The sequence below is a fragment of the Barbus barbus genome (genome assembly GCF_936440315.1).
Source record: "Barbus barbus genome assembly, chromosome: 47".
Classification (NCBI taxonomy): domain Eukaryota; kingdom Metazoa; phylum Chordata; class Actinopteri; order Cypriniformes; family Cyprinidae; genus Barbus; species Barbus barbus.
In genome coordinates, this window is record NC_136725.1 from 5,798,650 (window position 1) to 5,816,954 (window position 18,305).

The following is an 18,305-nucleotide window of genomic DNA, read 5'->3' on the forward strand; positions in this document are numbered from 1 at the left end:
ATATATATATATATATATATATATATATATATATATATATATATATATTATGATCAGCCTTTTAGTTACCTATACCATTTTTAATAAAATATGTATTTGTATTATTTAATTTAAAAAATACCTTAACAATATCAAGCTCAATATTCCCAGATAAAGGTGATTAACATTAGTCAGTTACCAAAATAAATGATCATTTTAAGCACCAGTTTCAGTCATGTGCACATGACATCTAATAAGAAATATTATTAATGTTTACAAAAACACATACACATTTGCTCTTATTATATTACATAATATTCCATATTCCAGCTTTGATAAGGTGCTGTTCTTTTCGGAGCAGATTGTGTGTGCTATTGTGTGACTCGCTATTTGAGTTAGCTGACCACAGTGGCCTTCAATAAAAGATTTTAATCTGCATTTCCCCAATATTTTGAGCACAGTGGCGTGTGACGGGCAGCTCGGCCGGGTCTTTGTGTGCTGAGTGTGCATTCAGAGCCTGATGTCCCTGTGTCTCTGTCAGTGTGCCCGCTTTGCCAGCAGTGCCTGGTGGACCTTTCTCTGACTGACACAGCTGTGCAGGGGACATCACACACACACACAAACGTTTGCGCATACACACACAAACACACACTGAGAGATTGCATCATGGCTTCGCTGCAGCCCCTCTCCATAGCCACCATCTTGTCTTGGTGAAGTCACTTTAGCCTGACGCACTCACAACTCAAAGCAAGCACGCATGCTCTGTGTCGCAGTGCATTCACAACTGCACTCTCACACACACACACAGATAAAGCAAAGTGTGTTTTTCATCTTTATACTTTGATGAAGTTTGATGAATATATGCAAGTTTTATGAATGGAAACTGCATTTAAAGGGCCAGATTTGATTTGCCCGGTTCTGCAAGAATAGCAAAATTAAAGAAATTCTGCAAGAAAACCAACCTTGAATAGATTGTTTAGTAATAATAAAAAGATATTCATGTTTGAAGACAAACTTTAAGTTGGCTTGAAAAAGCCTAGCCAGAAAGTTTGTAAAAGCTTTAAAATCTTGAAGTTTGAAGGTTTTCAGTTTGAAGTAGTTTAAAATACATACAATAGTTTTAAAGATAAAAGTTTGAATGTTTAAAGGCAATACAGTCTATCAGAAGAACGGACACAGAAAAACAGATCGCTGGGGTATCTGGGATGGCTTCTAGGGTGGTTGCTAGGGTGTTTCTGTGCGGCTGCTAGGGTCCTTGGGGTGGTTGCTAAGGAGTTGCTATGCGGTTGCTAGGGTACTTGGGATGATTGCTAGGATGTTGCTAGGCGTGTGCTATGGTACCTGAGATGGTTGCTAAGGTGTTGCTAGGGTACTTGGGGTGGTTGTTAGGGTGTTGCTAAGCGGTTGCTAAGGTACTCAGGGTGGTTGCTATGGTGTTGCTAGGGTACTTGGGGTGGTTGCTAGGCGGTTGCTAAGGTACTCAGGGTGGTTGCTAAGGTGTTGCTAGGTGGTTGCTAAGGTATCCAGGGTGGTTGCTAAGGTGTTGCTATGCGGTTGCTAGGGTACTCAGGATGGTTGCTATGCGGTTGCTAAGGTAATATTAGGGTGTTGCTAGGTGGTTGCTATGGTACCCTGGTAGGTTGCTAAGGTGTTACTAGCATGTTTTTAGCATGATTAGCAAAGTTACCAGCATGTCTTTAGCATGATTAGCAAGTTACTGCATATTGCTAGCATGATTAGCAAGTTGCTAGCATGTTTCTAGCATGATTAGCAAGTTACTAGCATGTTTCTATTTTAATCCAGCTAAAACCAGCTAAGACCAGCCTGACCTGCAAAAAATGGGCCAAAACCACTTTAAAACCAGTTGATTCAGTAAAAAACCAGCTAAGACCAGCCTGCCCTGCTAAAGAGTGGCCAGACCAGTCTGAAGGTCTGACTCGAGTTTGGTGGTTGTAGTTTTAAAGGTCTAGGAGGAGATAGATACATTTTAAAATTTGGTCTCAGAATAAGAAGAAGAAGAAGTAGTTTATATAGGATTTCAGTAAGTTGGCTTTTTCAAGCCAACTTAACTAAACTTGTGTCTACAACAAACCTATTAAAATGTGTGGTATTGAGTTGGGTCAAGTGCAGTGAGTTGAGAATGCTGATCTCAGGGCATTATGTCTCACTGGAGCTCTAGCTCGACGCTGCTGCCACCTTGTGTTCATATTGTGGAGTTACACTGTTTCAATTCTGTTTGTGGCCCTAAACCAGGAAGTGTACAACCCTAATTGACAGTATATTAATAAAATATTGTTTTATTGTTTATTGCAAACATTATTGTTTAACCTGTTCAATTTACTGGCCCACCGGTGAGCCCACTTGTTTACATATTTATAACAGTAATATCTTAGTCTAAACCTAAAGTAATCTTGTCAAACTATATAGCATTTAAAGCTTAAAGACTCTGGTTTTAATATTTGGTGACTGGATTATTATTATTATTATTATTTTACCAATATATATTTAACAGAGCAACCGTAATTTGTTCATTTGAGGCAAAAGTACTCATCGGACGCAGAGAGCTAAAAAAAACAAACATTTACACACACACACACACACACACACATTTCTGTTTACATAACATATGTGTGTATACTGTGTATATTTATTATGTAAATATAAATACAAACACATCCATGTATATATTTAAGAAAAATATGTTATGTTTATATATTAAATATATTTATATGGGAGAGCCTTGGCACGCACCTCCAGATGGTCACCCCAGAAGAGCACGTCCTGGTCGGAGGAGACCTTAATGGCCATGTTGGTAAAGAGCGCAAAGGATACGAACAAGTTCATGGAGGCCAGGGACTAGGCACACGTAACGACGAGGGAAGTCGCATTCTGGATTGCGCCGAAGCCCGTGATCTCGTCGTTGTTAACACCTTCTTCAGGAAGAGACCGAGCCACCTGGCCACCTACATCAGTGGCGGCCACACAACCCAGATCGACTACTGGATGATTCGACGGCGTGACCTGAAGCTGGCACTCGATTCCAAGGTGATTCCATCAGATACCATCGGCCCCCAACATCGGCCACTTGTCCTCGACCTCCAACTCAAGCTCCATCGGCAAACCCAAATGAGAGTGACCGGCCCTGAGCACCTCAAGTGGTGGAGGCTACCCGAACATAAGCAACAACTCGAAGTGGCCCTTCAATCACTTAACATCAACCTCGACCAGCCAGTCGACAGGTTCTGGGACGATATCATCTGCCGCATACAGGCCGCTGCCTCTGACATTCTCGGCTTAACAAAGCCAGGGCGGCGATACATGGATAAGCAAGTCTGGTGGTGGGGTGAGGAGGTCCAGACTGCAATTAAGGCCAAGAAGCTGGCGTATAAGCTATGGCACTGCACAAGCCTGGACGCCCACCGCCAAAACTACCGGACACTCAAGTTGGCTGCGAAACGGGTAGTGGCTACGGCGAAAGCTGAGTACTACCATGATCTGTACGAGCAATTAGGCACACCCGAAGGGGAGAAAATGATCTACCGCATCGCAAACTCGCGGCACAAATCGACCCAAGCCATTGATCAAGTGAAGCACATCAAGAGTGCTGAGGGGCTAGTATTACGCGACCCTCCTGCCATACTCGCCCGTTGGAATGAGTATTTCACCCTCATCTCAAATGAGGAATTCCCACATCCACCGATTCACAGCCCTGACCCCATCTGTGGACCTGTACCTCTAGTCACTACCGCCGAAGTCATGAAGGCTGTAAAGAGAATGAAGAATGGCAAAGCTACTGGGCCAGATGACATCCCAGTTGATGTCTGGAAGTTGATGGGGCATCGTGGAGCAGTGATCCTGGCTGCCCTGTTCAATAAGATCATCGTAGAGAACAGGGCACCGCAGGCCTGGACGGCCAGCACCACGGTGCCGATTTATAAAGGCAAGGGCGACGTTTCTGAATGTAAAAACTACCGCCCAATCCGACTCCTGAGTCACACCATGAAGATCTTTGAACGCGTCCTGGACAGCCGCCTACGTGGCATTATCAACATCAGCCCCAATCAATGCAGCTTTGTCAAGGGACTCGGAACCACGGACGCTATCCACGCTGTCCGCCTGCTGATGGAAAAGCACCGGGAAAAGAACAAGCCCATCCACATGGCCTTCCTGGACCTAGAGAAGGCTTTCGATCGTGTACCCCACGAACTTATCTGGGCCTCCCTCCGATCCCACTCTGTCCCCGAGGCCTATATTAATTGGGTCCAAATACTCTATCAAAACGTTACGAGTGTTGTCCGCTGCCCTGCTGGGATGTCACCACCGTTCGCCATCAACGTTGGAGTACACCAAGGATCGGCCCTTTCGCCACTGCTCTTCATCACTTGTATGGACGCGGCGACTGTAGATCTGCAGGCACCACATCCCTGGACACTACTTTACGCGGACGATATATTCCTTGCTGATAGTGAGCGGCAAAACCTCCAAGAGTACACGCAACGGTGGAAAGACCGCCTGGACCAGAATGGCCTACGGCTTAACATCGGTAAGACGGAGTACATGGAAAGTGCCCCCCGCCAGACTAGTGATACCATCAGTATCGACGGTATAGATCTGAAGAAGGCCACCCAATTCAGGTACCTCGGCTCCACCCTTTCGGCCGATGGCGACAGCCTCCTAGATGTCAGGTCCCGAGTCAACGCTGCCTGGTTGAAATGGCGCCAAGTCACCGGCGTCCTCTGCGATAAAAGTATGCCCAAACATCTCAAGGCAAAGATCTATAAGACCGTCGTCCGTCCAGTCTCCTTATATGGAGCGGAGTGTTGGCCTGCGACCAACAGGCACGAACAGGCCCTTCATGTAATGGAGATGCGGATGCTTAGGTGGACGCTAGGGCTGACCAGATGGGACCGAGTAACGAATGAAGACGTAAGAAAGACCATGGGAGTAGCACCGATTATGGAGAAGATGAGGGAAGCGCGACTCCGATGGTATGGCCATGTAGTCAGGAGTGGGGAAGAGTCAATAGCGAAGAGGGCCCTGTGTCTCAACATGGAAGGAAAGCGACCCCGTGGAAGACCAAAGAAGCGATGGATGGATCGGATAAAGGAAGACATGAAACATGACAATATCGCCCCCGAGGATGCCCTCGATCGGAAGAAATGGAGAGCAATCTGCCGAAAAGCGGACCCCGCATTACGGGATAAACGCTAGGAGAGAGAGAGAGAGATATATAATATAAAATATAAGAATATTAATATATAAATGTATAAACATAAAAATATTTTCTAAATATATACTGTATGTGTGTGCATTTATATAAAGATAATAAATATACACAGTACAAATACATATATAATGTAAACAAAAACGTTTATTTTGGATGCGATTAACCGCGATTAATCATTTGACACTACTAATATATACAGTGGGTACGGAAAGTATTCTGACCCCCTTGTTGCATCTTTCCCAAAAAGACTCATGGCTGTATTAGATCAAAAGGGTGCTTCTACTAAATACTGAGCAAAGGGTCTGAATACTTAGGACCATGTGATATTTCAGTTTTTCTTTTTTAATAAATCTTCAAAAATGTCAACAATTCTGTGTTTTTCTGTCAATATGGGGTGCTGTGTGTACATTAATGAGGAAAAAAAATGAACTTAAATGATTTTAGCAAATGGCTGCAATATAACAAAGAGTGAAAAATTTAAGGGGGTCTGAATACTTTCCGTACCCACTGTATATATATATATATATATATATATATATATATATATATATATATATATATATATATATATATATATATTTCAGATAACTCAAACTATAGATGGAAATGGGGCGTCCATGGTCACTAATGGAACTTGGTGGACATCTAGTGGAAAAGTTTGGTACTGCGCCCAAACAAAATCATACTGAAAGCTCATTTTTTGAGATATCAACCTCAAATTTGGAATTTGTTCAGGACCCGTATTCACAAAACATCTTAAGATTAAAAGTAGCTCATAACTTGCCGGTTTAGGAGAAAATCTTTAAAATAATGGGTGAGTCAGTCCTAAATTTATGACTGCTATATTTTTGCTCTAAGAGTATTTCACAAAGCGTTTTAGCGCTAAAACTAGCTCCTAAATCTCTGAAACGTAAAGAGTAGTGAAGAGAACTCCTAAGTCACTAAGACCAAATCACAAACTATCCTAAAATGTCTGTTGCCACCAATTTGCCTCGGAACATAAACATTTTAGAAACATTTGACAATAATGAGGTTTTGAAAAGGAATCACCTTTGGTTTTGGAGGTTATCTCAACTCCAGATTTTCCTTTGATTATGTTCTTGTTTTCATTAACCAGTTGGGAAGAAGTAACAGCTGTTCTTGCATCCAGTTTGATTTTCTTTTATGTCTTACTATCAGCCATGATTATTCCACTCTGTTAATTAAAAGGCTGTTTATATGCATATCCACTAATTGTTTACAAGAAACACACATGTAAGAGGCTGATAATTATCTGAAGATATACTTATTTAGTGACACTTAGACAATCTTAATTTGAATGTGGCAACAGTTTTATTTTTAACCCTTTATTTGAACATGACAACATAATATTGAGCTCTTCAATATTTCTATGAATAAATCTCTGACAGAGACTATCAGCCAATCACTGTGTGCATAGTTAGTAAGCATGCTGACATCATCCATAGCAACAAGGTCAACCCTGCCCTTATTTACTCTTAGCTTAAGGCTTCTCTATATGTCTTAGTAAAGGATGAACTATCCCTTTAAATAATATTTAGAGCAAAAAAGCACAAAAACACAAGCTTACTGTATTTTATTTTCTGAAAAAGAGTGCAAAACATATGACATACCAGTATGTACAGCACATAATAAAAGGATGCAATCACGTGACCTCGTCCACCTCGTCTATCATCGACTGTTTAGGGGTAACTATTTACAAAACGAAATAGTCACACGTTTACCTTTACAGAAGAGAAATCAAACACAAGTCCTTATTAAAAAAAAGTTTCAAAAGGTTCAAAACTTACTTAAATGTATTATTTTTAGCTTACTAAACAGAGCCCTCTGCTGGCTAAAAGTGAAATTGCATATGATCCACTTTTCATCCCATAATGCTCTCCCTATCTGTGACAGACAGCATCATCTACTTTTAGATGTGCCTTTATTAAGATACCTGAAAAAATACCTTCAGAAAATTCCCTGGAAATATGCCTCGATAGACTGGGTGTGAAATATAGCAGCCTGTATATGATACACAATAGACTGAGTTAGAACCAGATACCTACAACTTTTCTCTTTATGGTACCCAGAAATAAGGGTAGAACATTTACACAGTTGATAGAGGTATATGTATGTGACTTTGGGATTTGTTTGGCTAAATCTACCAGAATATGAAAACAGTATTGGACTATTTGAAGTTAATGAGCATGCTTCTATTATTAGCTGAACTCTTTCAAACATTTTTTCCAATGTTTTTCCATGAAAATGTGAATGGTACTCATACAAAAGTCGCCGCCAAGTGTTGCTTTGCAGCTACTAGGGTGTTGCTATGGTGTTTTTGGTGGTTGCTAGGTGGCTGCTTACTGGCCTAAATCAAACAAGTCCTCATCCAATCAATCCTTCATTCAACTCTTATTACCCACCAAAGTGAAAACTGTATGTATGATAACTTAGAAAAGTAGCCCACCCTTCCTTAACAGATTTTTACTGTATGAGGTATAATTCTGTCGGAAAAATTGATGGTTTATGCATCAAAATGGTGAGTTTTAGTAAAACTCCTAATCTTAAATATGATCACTATGCATTAGCATAAACCACTAACACAATGATCCTCTATATATTAGTTTGTAACTTATTGCCATAACATTACTTTGAATGTTTGAATGAATAATCAAATGTCTTTGCTGAATTGCAATAGAGGATCTGGACATGGACTTGAAGTCCAATGGACTTCAATTGACTTTTTCTTAAAGTCCAAACGATCATAATTTAGAAATTTCTTTCTGATGTTGGAATTAAACAGGCTGTTTTTGTGCTGCTGTGCCTTTAAGACTTTACGCAAATGCCCTTCTTTGCAAGTGAAATGAGAAACACATGAGCTGTGGGGTTGTTAATATAGTTTGCACTGCCCCATGTAACTTATCCATAAAACAATTTGCTCTGTAAATGAACTTGTTTCCAACATTGGGATCCTTTCGAAGGATCTGCAGAGCAGTAGGTGCTACACACAGCCAAAAACAGCACACAATATGTGGTGGATTTCACCACTTTCACAATTTTACTCTTAGTTCTTCTGGGTTTTAGGAGAATGACTGCACACCCAATATATGATGTTGATGTGTGAAGTGGGTGGTCAGATGTTAATGAGCTTGGGTTGCCAAGTTTCAATAAATGCACTTTTTTGCACTGGATTTTTAAATTCTGATAGTTATATAATGAACTCTGTAATTACAAATAAGGAAAGTCTCATTCCTAATGATATGACCCATTCAGACAAAAATAAAAAACCCAGAATGACAAAAAGAGAGGAAAGAATACAGCATGTCTTCTATCTTACACTTCTTCTCTAACACATACAGACACCAAAGCACTCTGAGAAGCAATGCTGTCAGACCTGGAGAGAGTGTGAATGTGAGCATCTGTTACACACTCATTAAAAATTAAGGCCCAATTCCTCACAGTAACTGTCGACTCCATTTCTATCGATAAAGCCATGACAATACCACAAAAAAACAACAAAACTGAAGTGAATCCAAAAGTGAGCATAAAAATAAGACTCTTTATCCAGCAGACATCTGTTTGAATTCATGGTTTGGCAACTTACATTCAGACATTTGAAAAGTGAGTGTGTGTTCAGTCTATTCCAGCAATAAATCGTGACTATGTAACGTGAATGCAGTCTCATCTCAAGTACAGAGACGCGTCACCTCTGCAAGACATCTTTGCTTTTTGTCGACATAAAAGCTGACGGAAACTAAATTATGGATTCACATAAAACAGGATTCAGACTCATTAGGGTTAAAGTCAACTTGCACTTCATCACATTCTCTCTTTTTGAAAAGGAAGTGCCCTTGGTCACTACTGAAAAAGGGATTTTGGCATTAGATTTTTATTTCATTCCATTGCTGCAGTTCACGACTGTGTTCTTTAGGGGGTGCTATCATGCTCGCATAAAGTCTGTCCCCTTTTGTGCCTTGTTTTGCGGAGTGAGTCCCTTAATCTCATGTTCTCCATTTCCGCCCGTGCAGCTCTCCCCCCAAAAAAGCATCGTCTGGTCCAGGAGTAGGAGTAACAGGAAGGTCAGGGATCATACCATTTGTGGATGCGGGGGTGCTATAATTCACTGTGTCGTACAGGAGGTTCTAGCTTGTGGGACAGAGCGGTGAGGACCTTGTCAAATTTCTCATAGCGTTCAGCCTGGCTTCCTTCAGAGCCACGACTGCCCCATAAAAGCCTCATCTGAAACTCTGTGCAGAAGATTTCCAGCACCTCCTTCCGCTCTTGGAAATCTGTGAGACGACACCACATAAAATATGTGAAAATAGGACTAGTGCACTGCAAATTAAAGTATGTGCCAGAATGTTGTATTGTATATATCTTTAAAGTGTACATCCATGCATGCTTTTTAGGCTAATATTAGTAAATTATTATTTTATTAAGTTCAGTTTAATAATTGTGTCTAATAATAAATACTTGGAGTTTCTATTTTTTTTTCATAGTTTACCCTGTAGTTTGCTTTCAGCATTGGTGCGATACAGTCCTCCATGGTGAGCGATGGTTCGTGCTGCTTCCAGGTGACTCATGACCACGTCCACTCCAGACTCCACGCTCTCCCAGGACTCCAGCGCCTCCCCGGCCGTCACACCGCGCTCCAGCAGCGACAACACCGGCACCACGTGAGGGAAAGAGGTGTTCGAGAGGACACAGGTCTCTGAAAGATTAATACACAGTTATAAATAAACAAATACATGCATACATACATACCTCCCTACCTGCATACATACATGAATAAATAATATATATATTTATATATATATATATATATGTGTGTATGTGTCAATTACTTATTAAAGATTGATAAGTAAAATGAAAATATGATAAACAAAATTAAGAAATTAGTGGAATCCAAATATTCTCTGATCTTTTATTAGATTCATTATATTTTTTTATTATCAATTATATATTTTTTATTAAATATTATCTTAATATTAAGAATGAATGTTTGACCGATACTGATATCTTAGAAAGCAGTAAAGCAAATATCATATATAAAAATATACGGTATGTTATATTTCGCAATTTAATTTAAGTAACATGCAGAATTGCTGAATTAAATTTTGATTTATTATAGATATTTAAATAAAAAATAAATCAATATTACAAATATAATTAAAATCTGTAAAATAAACAGATTTATGCTTTAGCAACATTTTGATTCTGTAATCCTATTGCAGTAGTTTGTGCACACTGGGAATCATATTTTCTCAATTACAGACCAGGGAACACTAATTTTACAGAGAACAGTGACATATGATATGAAAATGACATGAAATTGGATATAATGCAGCATAGTTTGAAATCATGAATTTAAAGATTGCCCTCACATCTGAACACAGGTGCTGCTGTTCTTTTCACTATCACTGTCCTGCCACTGTCAAAATAAAATCTCCTTCTGACACTTATCAGCTAAAACAAACAATCAAAACAATTTCCGGTCAATACAGATAAATTAAAAATGCCAAATACTGGCCTTTGGAGAATATATCGATAAACCACTATCAAGAAAAACACTATATTGTCACTGTAATTCTTTACCAATTGCTTAGGAGTTGCTAATGTCACTGATAATGACAGAATCTTCTGTAGAAGATTTTTTAAAGCACCATGTCCTACCTTTCCCATCATTCATGGCCTTCAAGAATGGCTTGAGCTTCTTCTCATAGAGGATTGCACCTTCTGTGTGTCTCTGTCGCAGGGTGATCCACGTCTGCTCCAGCCGTGAGATCTACATCAAACATCACAGAATATATAGAAATATATAACTCTAATATATCCAGAATGACTTCATAGCTGTGGGTTTAGTGGAAATAACTGCAGCCTTACAACATTCATTACAAGTTGCTAATGACGAATAATGCATCTAAATAGTACTTACACTTTGATATACATTTTATGTCTAGTTTTAGTTAGTGTTGTTTAATTTACATTTATTCATTTAGCTGACGCTTTTATCCAAAGCGACTTACAATTTCTATAGGTCAGAGGTCGCACGCCTCTGGAGCAACTAGGGGGTTAAGTGTCTTGCTCAGGGACACATTGGTGTCTCACAGTGGATTCGAACCCGGGTCTCTCACACCAAAGGCATGTGTCTTATCCACTGCGCCATCACCACCCCCGATAGTGCGATAGTTCACTCAAAAATAAAAACTGACCCATTATTTCCTCACCCTCAAGCCACCCTAGGTGTACAGTATATGCCTTTCTTCTTTTAGACGAATACAGTTGGAGTTATATTAAAAATGTCCTGGCTCTTCCAAGCTTAATAATGGAGGTCGAGATTTTGAAGCCCAAAAAAGTGCATCCATCCATCATAAAAAGTGCTCCACACGGCTCCGGGGGTTAACTTCTGAAGAGAAGCGATGCATTTATGTGAGAAAAATATTCATATTTAAAACTTTATAACTTTCTAGCTTCCGCTAACTGTCATACACGTAGGCGTAGCGTAAACTCCGGTGAGAATATGCTAGTCTCATGAGAACAAAGTTTTGTTCCAAGCAAAGGAAAACCAGTCTCCTCGTTGCTTATATCAAATACCTCCAACATTTTTCTTTACAAATCCTCGTTTTGTACTTCTAATTAACGACTAGTGTTTTGTTTTGCTCTCTCTTCTGTCACTTCTCCACGTGAAGCACTTTTTATGATGGATGGATGCACTTTTTTGGGCTTCAAAGCTATCGACCTGCCATTATAAAGCTTAGAAGAACCAGGACATTATTCTGATTGTATTCATCTGAAAGAAGAAAGTCATATATACCTAGAATGGCTCATGGGATAATTTTCAGTTTTGGGCGAACTATCCCTTTAAGGAGGGAATTAAGCTTTAACACTTAACATGAATGTCATGAATGGCACCTCATATGCTGTGGTGTGAGAGGACAGGTGTGTGTTCTCACCTGCGGTAGCTCCAGGGCTCTCATGACCGCAGCGAATCCATACGTATTGCCCAAGTTGCTCTTAAGTTCAGCAGCCAGCTGGATGGTTTTATGCAGGAGGGCAGCTCTCTCCTCTGTGCTGCCTGTACAACCCAACAAATCCACCGCCATCATTATAGACATGGTGTAAAACCTGTTGAATAGGAGACAAAGCTGATCACTCAAATATGTTCAACACAATCTCTTCTGCTCACCAAGGCTGCATTTATTTAATCAAAAATATCATACAAATTGTGAAATATTATTACAATTTAAAATAACTGTTTTCTATTGTAATATATTTTAAAATGTAATTTATTCCTTTGACGCAAAGCTGAATTTTCAGCATCATTACTCCAGTCTTCAATGTCACGTGATCCTTCAGAAATCATTCTAATACGTTGATGTTCACCTAAAAATGCCAATCTGCTGGTTGAAATAGAGTTAATTACTGGTCGACAGAAGTAAACATCATTGGCTGTTGATTCCCTCAGAGCAGCTGAAGTCTGTGGTGTGTCCTGATGTTGTTATCTGTGTACGAGTGTAAGTGTTTCCTCACCTCTCCAGCAGATCCAGCCTCAGTTGGTGTCCATGTGGAAGAGTCAGCAGCTCCAGCCCCGAGCTCACTCCCATCATCTTCTGCATCTCCGTGGTAACGCCCAGTATCCTAGCAACCTGCAGATGGCCACACAGTTACAAGAGCAATATATTCAACCCCACCCCTTTATTTCCATCCTAATATATTCACAGTCAGAGCAGAAGACATTTAATTAGCCTTGAACTCGTCACATGATGAATGTGGTAAACAGCAGTGTGGAAAGAGTTTATTAACCCTGAAGGTTTAGATGTTAATGGAAGAGAGCACTGAGAGCATGGGCAGATGAAAGATTTGGGGAGCTATCCAGACTTTATCAGTCAGCTTCACATGTGTCTGACGTAATGTCGTCTGCTCTCACGGATCAGAAAACAGAATCAAGAGCCTTGATTTACCGGTCATTTTGGGAGTGTTTGGAAATGGAAATGTCTTTGGGAAATGGTAAAGTTGTCCTGGGTCCTCCAACAATTCATGTGAGAATAATATATTTGATAAACAATGATTTGTGATACGAGTCAGGTATCAAAAAGTAAACTGGTAAGTTGTGTGGTTAAAGAGATCACACAAAAATGAATTGTCAAAACTTCTGTCATCATTTATTGAACCTCAAGTTGTTCCAAACCTGTACGAGTTTATTTCTTTGTTAAAAAACAAAAGAAGATATTTTTACAAATGTTGACGGTAGCCACTGACTTCCATAGCATATTTTCAATACTACTGATGTAAATGGCTACCGTTGACTGTTTGGATACCCACATTCTTCAAAAGATCTTTTTTTGTGTTCAACAGAAGAAATAAAAGTGAGAAAAGTTTGGAACAACTTGCAAAATTTTATTTTATGATTACAGATGTATTGCTCTTGTCACCTGATTAACGCGGTGAGTGCATTGATTGAACCACTGCTAATAAAATTTGGTAATGTATATAGGGAAACAGTAATATAGACACTGAGTGACAGTTTCTTCCGTATTTATTTGCATTTTTTTACCGTGCAGTCTGCCTTGGTGATGTGCTTGGCGGCTGTTTTGGGATCCACCTCTGCCAGCAGCTCCTTTACCCTCTTCAACACACTCATCTCCAGAGGTTTATTCTCGGCTGGCAGAAGAGTGGACTGGTATTTCCCAGGCTTGAAGGAGGAGCTGGTCTCCACCAGGGGGAGAATGAATCCCTCCACCCCATCTGGGGCTCCAGAGCCCAGGCTTTGGCCCTCCTCCACCCTCAGCCTCTCTACGTAGCTCTTGCAGGGAGGAATAGGGGCTTGAGCGGGTCTCAGCTCACAGTAACTGCCGCCCTGCTCTGAACTCTCGGACAGGTAACTGTGGGCAGGCGTGGAGTGGGTGCTGTGGGGCGCGTCTGAGCAGGGAAGGTTGTTATTGGAGGAGGATGGCGAGAGATGGGGATCACTGGAGCGCCGCATCACTGGAGAAGGCGGGATCACGGCGAGGACACGCCCTCCTGAGCCATGTCTGTGGCGGGAGACTGGAGAAACAAACAAAATAACAGATTTTACTACACAGCTCTCTGAAATGCTTGATTCTGATTGGTCAGTTGCAACATTTCAAGTTCATTTGCAACCACTGTGAACAGCAACGCTGTATAATGACTGCTCAACCTGATTCTGGCTCTTCTTATATGTCTTTCATATCACACCACAGGCATGCTCTCTCTGTTCCATTCAAACACAGCTAGTGTTGTGGCCCTCAGTAATTGACTGCATTTAAAATGAAACTGGATGACTTCAGTTATAAAGGGGGTGTTCATACAGAATGCATTTTTTTTCAAGATTTATTTTCGGGGTTTTGTGGCTCTTATTTAGAGAGGACAGTAGTTCAACAGGAAGCGAAGTGAGTGAGAGAGGGGGATGGGTTCGGGAAAGGTCCACAAGCCGGGACTCGAACTCTGAACGCCTGAAGCGCAATGTCGCTACATGACGGCGGCGCCAACCAGAATGCATTTTTGAGTTTAAAAATGTCAGGCGCTGGGAAGTGAAATGAAAAAGGTCTATAAACATGTTTTTTTAAAACTGGAACTTCATTCAAATTGAGCTCAGCATTTTTAGAATGTGAGATGCTGCAAAAGTGGTATACAAAGACTGTTCACACAGTGCAGTCAATCTAGTGCATGTGAACATGCACTAGATTGACATGTTTGACCATAATTCTTGAATCTTTTGCAGTGTCTCACACATGAGACGGCATACTATAAATACGGTGTTCAATTTTTATAAAATTGTCTATAGACCTTTCATTTTTTTATTTACTTGAGAAGTGTCTCGTTGCAGCCTACAAGATCCAGGGGGCGTGGTTGGATCCAGATCCAACTCCTCCCACCTGCTTATACCTAAACCTACCAATCTCCACCCTCTAGATGTGGACCCAACCACGCCCCCTGGATGTTGTGGACTGCAGCGAACCCTACTTGGTTTTGCTTTGCATTTTGAGCTTAAAAAACTTTAGAAGGGGGGCAGTGGTTTCACTGGCAAGGTTTAGAGACATGTTTTTCAAAAGTTGAACTTCTTTTCATTAGTTTTGTGTGAATGACCCCCAATAGTAGGCCTATGGTTATATTGTTGTACTGTTCGTCTCATTGGCAGAATGATTGTTTTGTTCACTGGAAGGGGCTGTTCACATAGAATGTGTTTTTTTCTATTGCACTGCGCTACTTTCCATGTTCTAGATTGACGTATTTGACTGGTGTGTTTGCATCTTTTGCAGCATCTTGCGCAGTACACAACGTTCTAAAAACATGGGGCTCAAGTTGGAGTAACATCAACTTAAAAAAAAAAGCCTTGCTTTTTTTTCCCATTCCACTGCCTGCGACTCAGGTTTTTCAAAGCAAAAATGCATTTAGTGTGAATGGAAACTAATGGATTATAAAATAATAAACAGGTAAGATTTTAAAATTTCTTCACAAACCAATATTTCATGTCCCCGTTATTATTTAAGTGCTGGACATCTGTGTAATATGTGTATTAAGTCCCTTAAATGTCAGTTTTGTTTGAATTTGTTTGCTCATCTTGGCTTAAAACTTGCCAAGAATGTTTTTTCTTTGTGGAAGCTTCGCTTTTAATGAGCTAATAACATATTTCAAATCAAATCAGCAATTCTCGCGTCGAGGTCCTGATCACCCTGCTGATAACAACCATCTGGATGTATATTATCCTTTACATTATGGGTGAGCTAACACTTAAAAGGTACTATCAGTGGGTTTAAATTTTCAGATATATGCATGAGAGTGTGTGTGGACTCACTGGAGCTGTAGGCAGGTGATAGAGGTGTTTCCCCCACAGGGGACAGCGGGCGGCGGTACTCTTGGATCTGATCCATGCTCATGGCACAGTTCCTCATGACATCCTTATGGTGCACTGTAGAAGGGCTGGAAAGGACAAACATGCTATTAAGTCCTCCATTCTTTATGTCAAAACAATCAGCATTTTCAGCTTCTAATTTTGGTGAACAATTTATAGGCCACAGCTACAAGCTTTGTGAAGAACACATATAGTGCTATTGTGCTGCTAGAGACGACATGCACAGAAGCAGGTGAAGGGTTTCCATGTGGCCAAATCTGTTTGGAAAACAGAAGTGAGTGGGAGGGGGTCTGTGCCAGCTGTGAACAAACACACACACACACACACACACACACACACCAGCTGCTGCCCTCCGCTGGTTTCACCTCTGGCTCGACTGTCTGAGGCTCATCTGGCTCTGTAGACTGGGTCGCACTGATAATACAAGACATCCTACATGAGCACATCACTCCTGCATCTTTGGCACATGTGTAGATGATCTATTAATAACCCTCAACTCAGACCTGAGACATCTGAACATGTTCAAGATTAGGATATATATTCAAAACATATTCAGAACAAAACATAATGTTCTTTTGAGACTCTTAACCAATTTATGAATACTTGAATAGGGTTAGAAAACAGAAAAAAACAACAACAAAAAAATATCTTACTTTGAGTCTTTTATTGAAAGTGAAAATGTCTCTGAACCAATTTAACTTCTGGTGGTCACTAAAACACTAAATGAATATGATAATCAAAAAAACCAGGAGTGCAAAAAACTAAATGAATATGGTTAGGAAAGAAAAACAAAACCAAAAACAAAAACGAATAATGTTATTTTGAGACTCTGAACCAATTTAACTCACTAAAACAATTTAACTCCTGGTGATCACTAAAAACACTAAATGAATATGGTTACAAAAAACAAAAAATGTTATTTTAAAACTGAACCAATTTAACCCCAGATGGTTACTAAAAACACTACATGAATATGGTAACAAAACAAAACAAAGCTATTTTGAGACTCTGAACCAATTTAACTCCTGGTGATCTCTAAAAACATAAAATGAATATGGTTACAAAACAAAACAACAAAAACAAAACAAACCATTATTTTGAGACTCATATTACTCATTATTTTTGAGCCAATTTAACCCGAGATGGTCACTAAAAACACTACATGAATATGGCAACAAAACAAAAAAGGCACTATGAATTTGCTACATGATGATGATGATGAAGGTTTACCTGTGTGGAATGATCTTCTCTGTTGTCAGTCCATCCGTCATAGTAACGCTTCGTCTCTTGATGTGCGCCCCCCTCTGGGTCGATGGTGAATGTGCAGATCCCGGTCTCCCAACGGCCAAAGCAAACGTCGCCTCCAGGTATCTCAGCGGCAGCGTGCGGTTGACCGGACACAGCAGTTGGGCTCCGGTGCGCGGGCACACAGGTCGACCCGTGCCAGCATGGTGCCTGACCAGCGTGGGGACAGAGTCGAAGCTCTCATGCTCCAGCATGTACTGGATTTTGGTTTGCCCGCTTTTGACCAGGACTTTACTGATCCGACAGTGGATCACTTCCTGCTGCCAGCGACATGTGAGGACATAGTCACCCACGGTCGACAGGGAGTCCCGTATGAGGAAGTCACCGCTACGCAGAACCAAAGTTTCTGAAGCCTGCGTTGACACAAAAGAAAAGGGATTATTAAAGGAAATGTTGCAAGCTGGACTCAAACACATATTTCCCACATGAGCACCCCAGCTCAACATGACACTTTTTAAAACGTTTTTGTCCTCCAGTGGAAATGTATCAATTTTATTTTAAATAAACACATTTTAAATTCAAATAAATGAATTAAAATTACATTCTGTGACATTTGGGTGAACATTTTTACATCACTGTGAATCAATAGAATAGAGTTTTAAAAGATAGTTAATCAAATGCCTCAGATGTGATGCTTTGTGCTACATGTCTGTAGCAGCAGATGGCGCAACAGTACATTTGGTGAGGTCAGAAGTGCAGCATGGGGGCGTATCTCCATGGCGACTAGCTATATTTTTTAATAGAGAGGGCAGGAGTTTGTCTTTACTCCAGCTTGAGCAAGCATACATTATGCTAATGCCCAGATGGCTGCTCTCATAGTAGAGACAGTGTGGGCTGTAGTTTGACAGCTCTATGGTGCAAAAAGGACACAAACATGCTCTCTCTCTCACACACACACCGACATAAAAACCCAAATAAACA

The 18,305-nt window shown here is 40.5% G+C and overlaps 1 protein-coding gene across 2 annotated transcripts in view; it reads right to left on the reverse strand.

Moving 5' to 3' along the window:
- Positions 1 to 6,784: 6,784 nt before the first annotated feature.
- Positions 6,785 to 18,305, reverse strand: part of LOC306866128 (SH2 domain-containing protein 3C-like) — a 62,501-nt gene continuing 50,980 nt past the window's right edge. The window contains exons 5-13 of one of the 2 annotated variants that reach the window (XM_079411156.1): positions 17,310 to 17,737; positions 16,419 to 16,493; positions 16,023 to 16,147; positions 13,761 to 14,251; positions 12,737 to 12,852; positions 12,160 to 12,331; positions 10,880 to 10,991; positions 9,711 to 9,917; positions 6,785 to 9,495 (exon numbers count right to left, since the gene is read on the reverse strand). In XM_079411156.1, coding sequence (XP_079267282.1) covers positions 9,320 to 9,495; positions 9,711 to 9,917; positions 10,880 to 10,991; positions 12,160 to 12,331; positions 12,737 to 12,852; positions 13,761 to 14,251; positions 16,023 to 16,147; positions 16,419 to 16,493; positions 17,310 to 17,737 — 1,902 coding nt within the window. In that variant the 3' untranslated portion in view covers positions 6,785 to 9,319. The remainder of the gene's footprint in view (positions 9,496 to 9,710; positions 9,918 to 10,879; positions 10,992 to 12,159; positions 12,332 to 12,736; positions 12,853 to 13,760; positions 14,252 to 16,022; positions 16,148 to 16,418; positions 16,494 to 17,309; positions 17,738 to 18,305) is intronic. The other variant, XM_079411157.1, reaches the window with a different exon arrangement.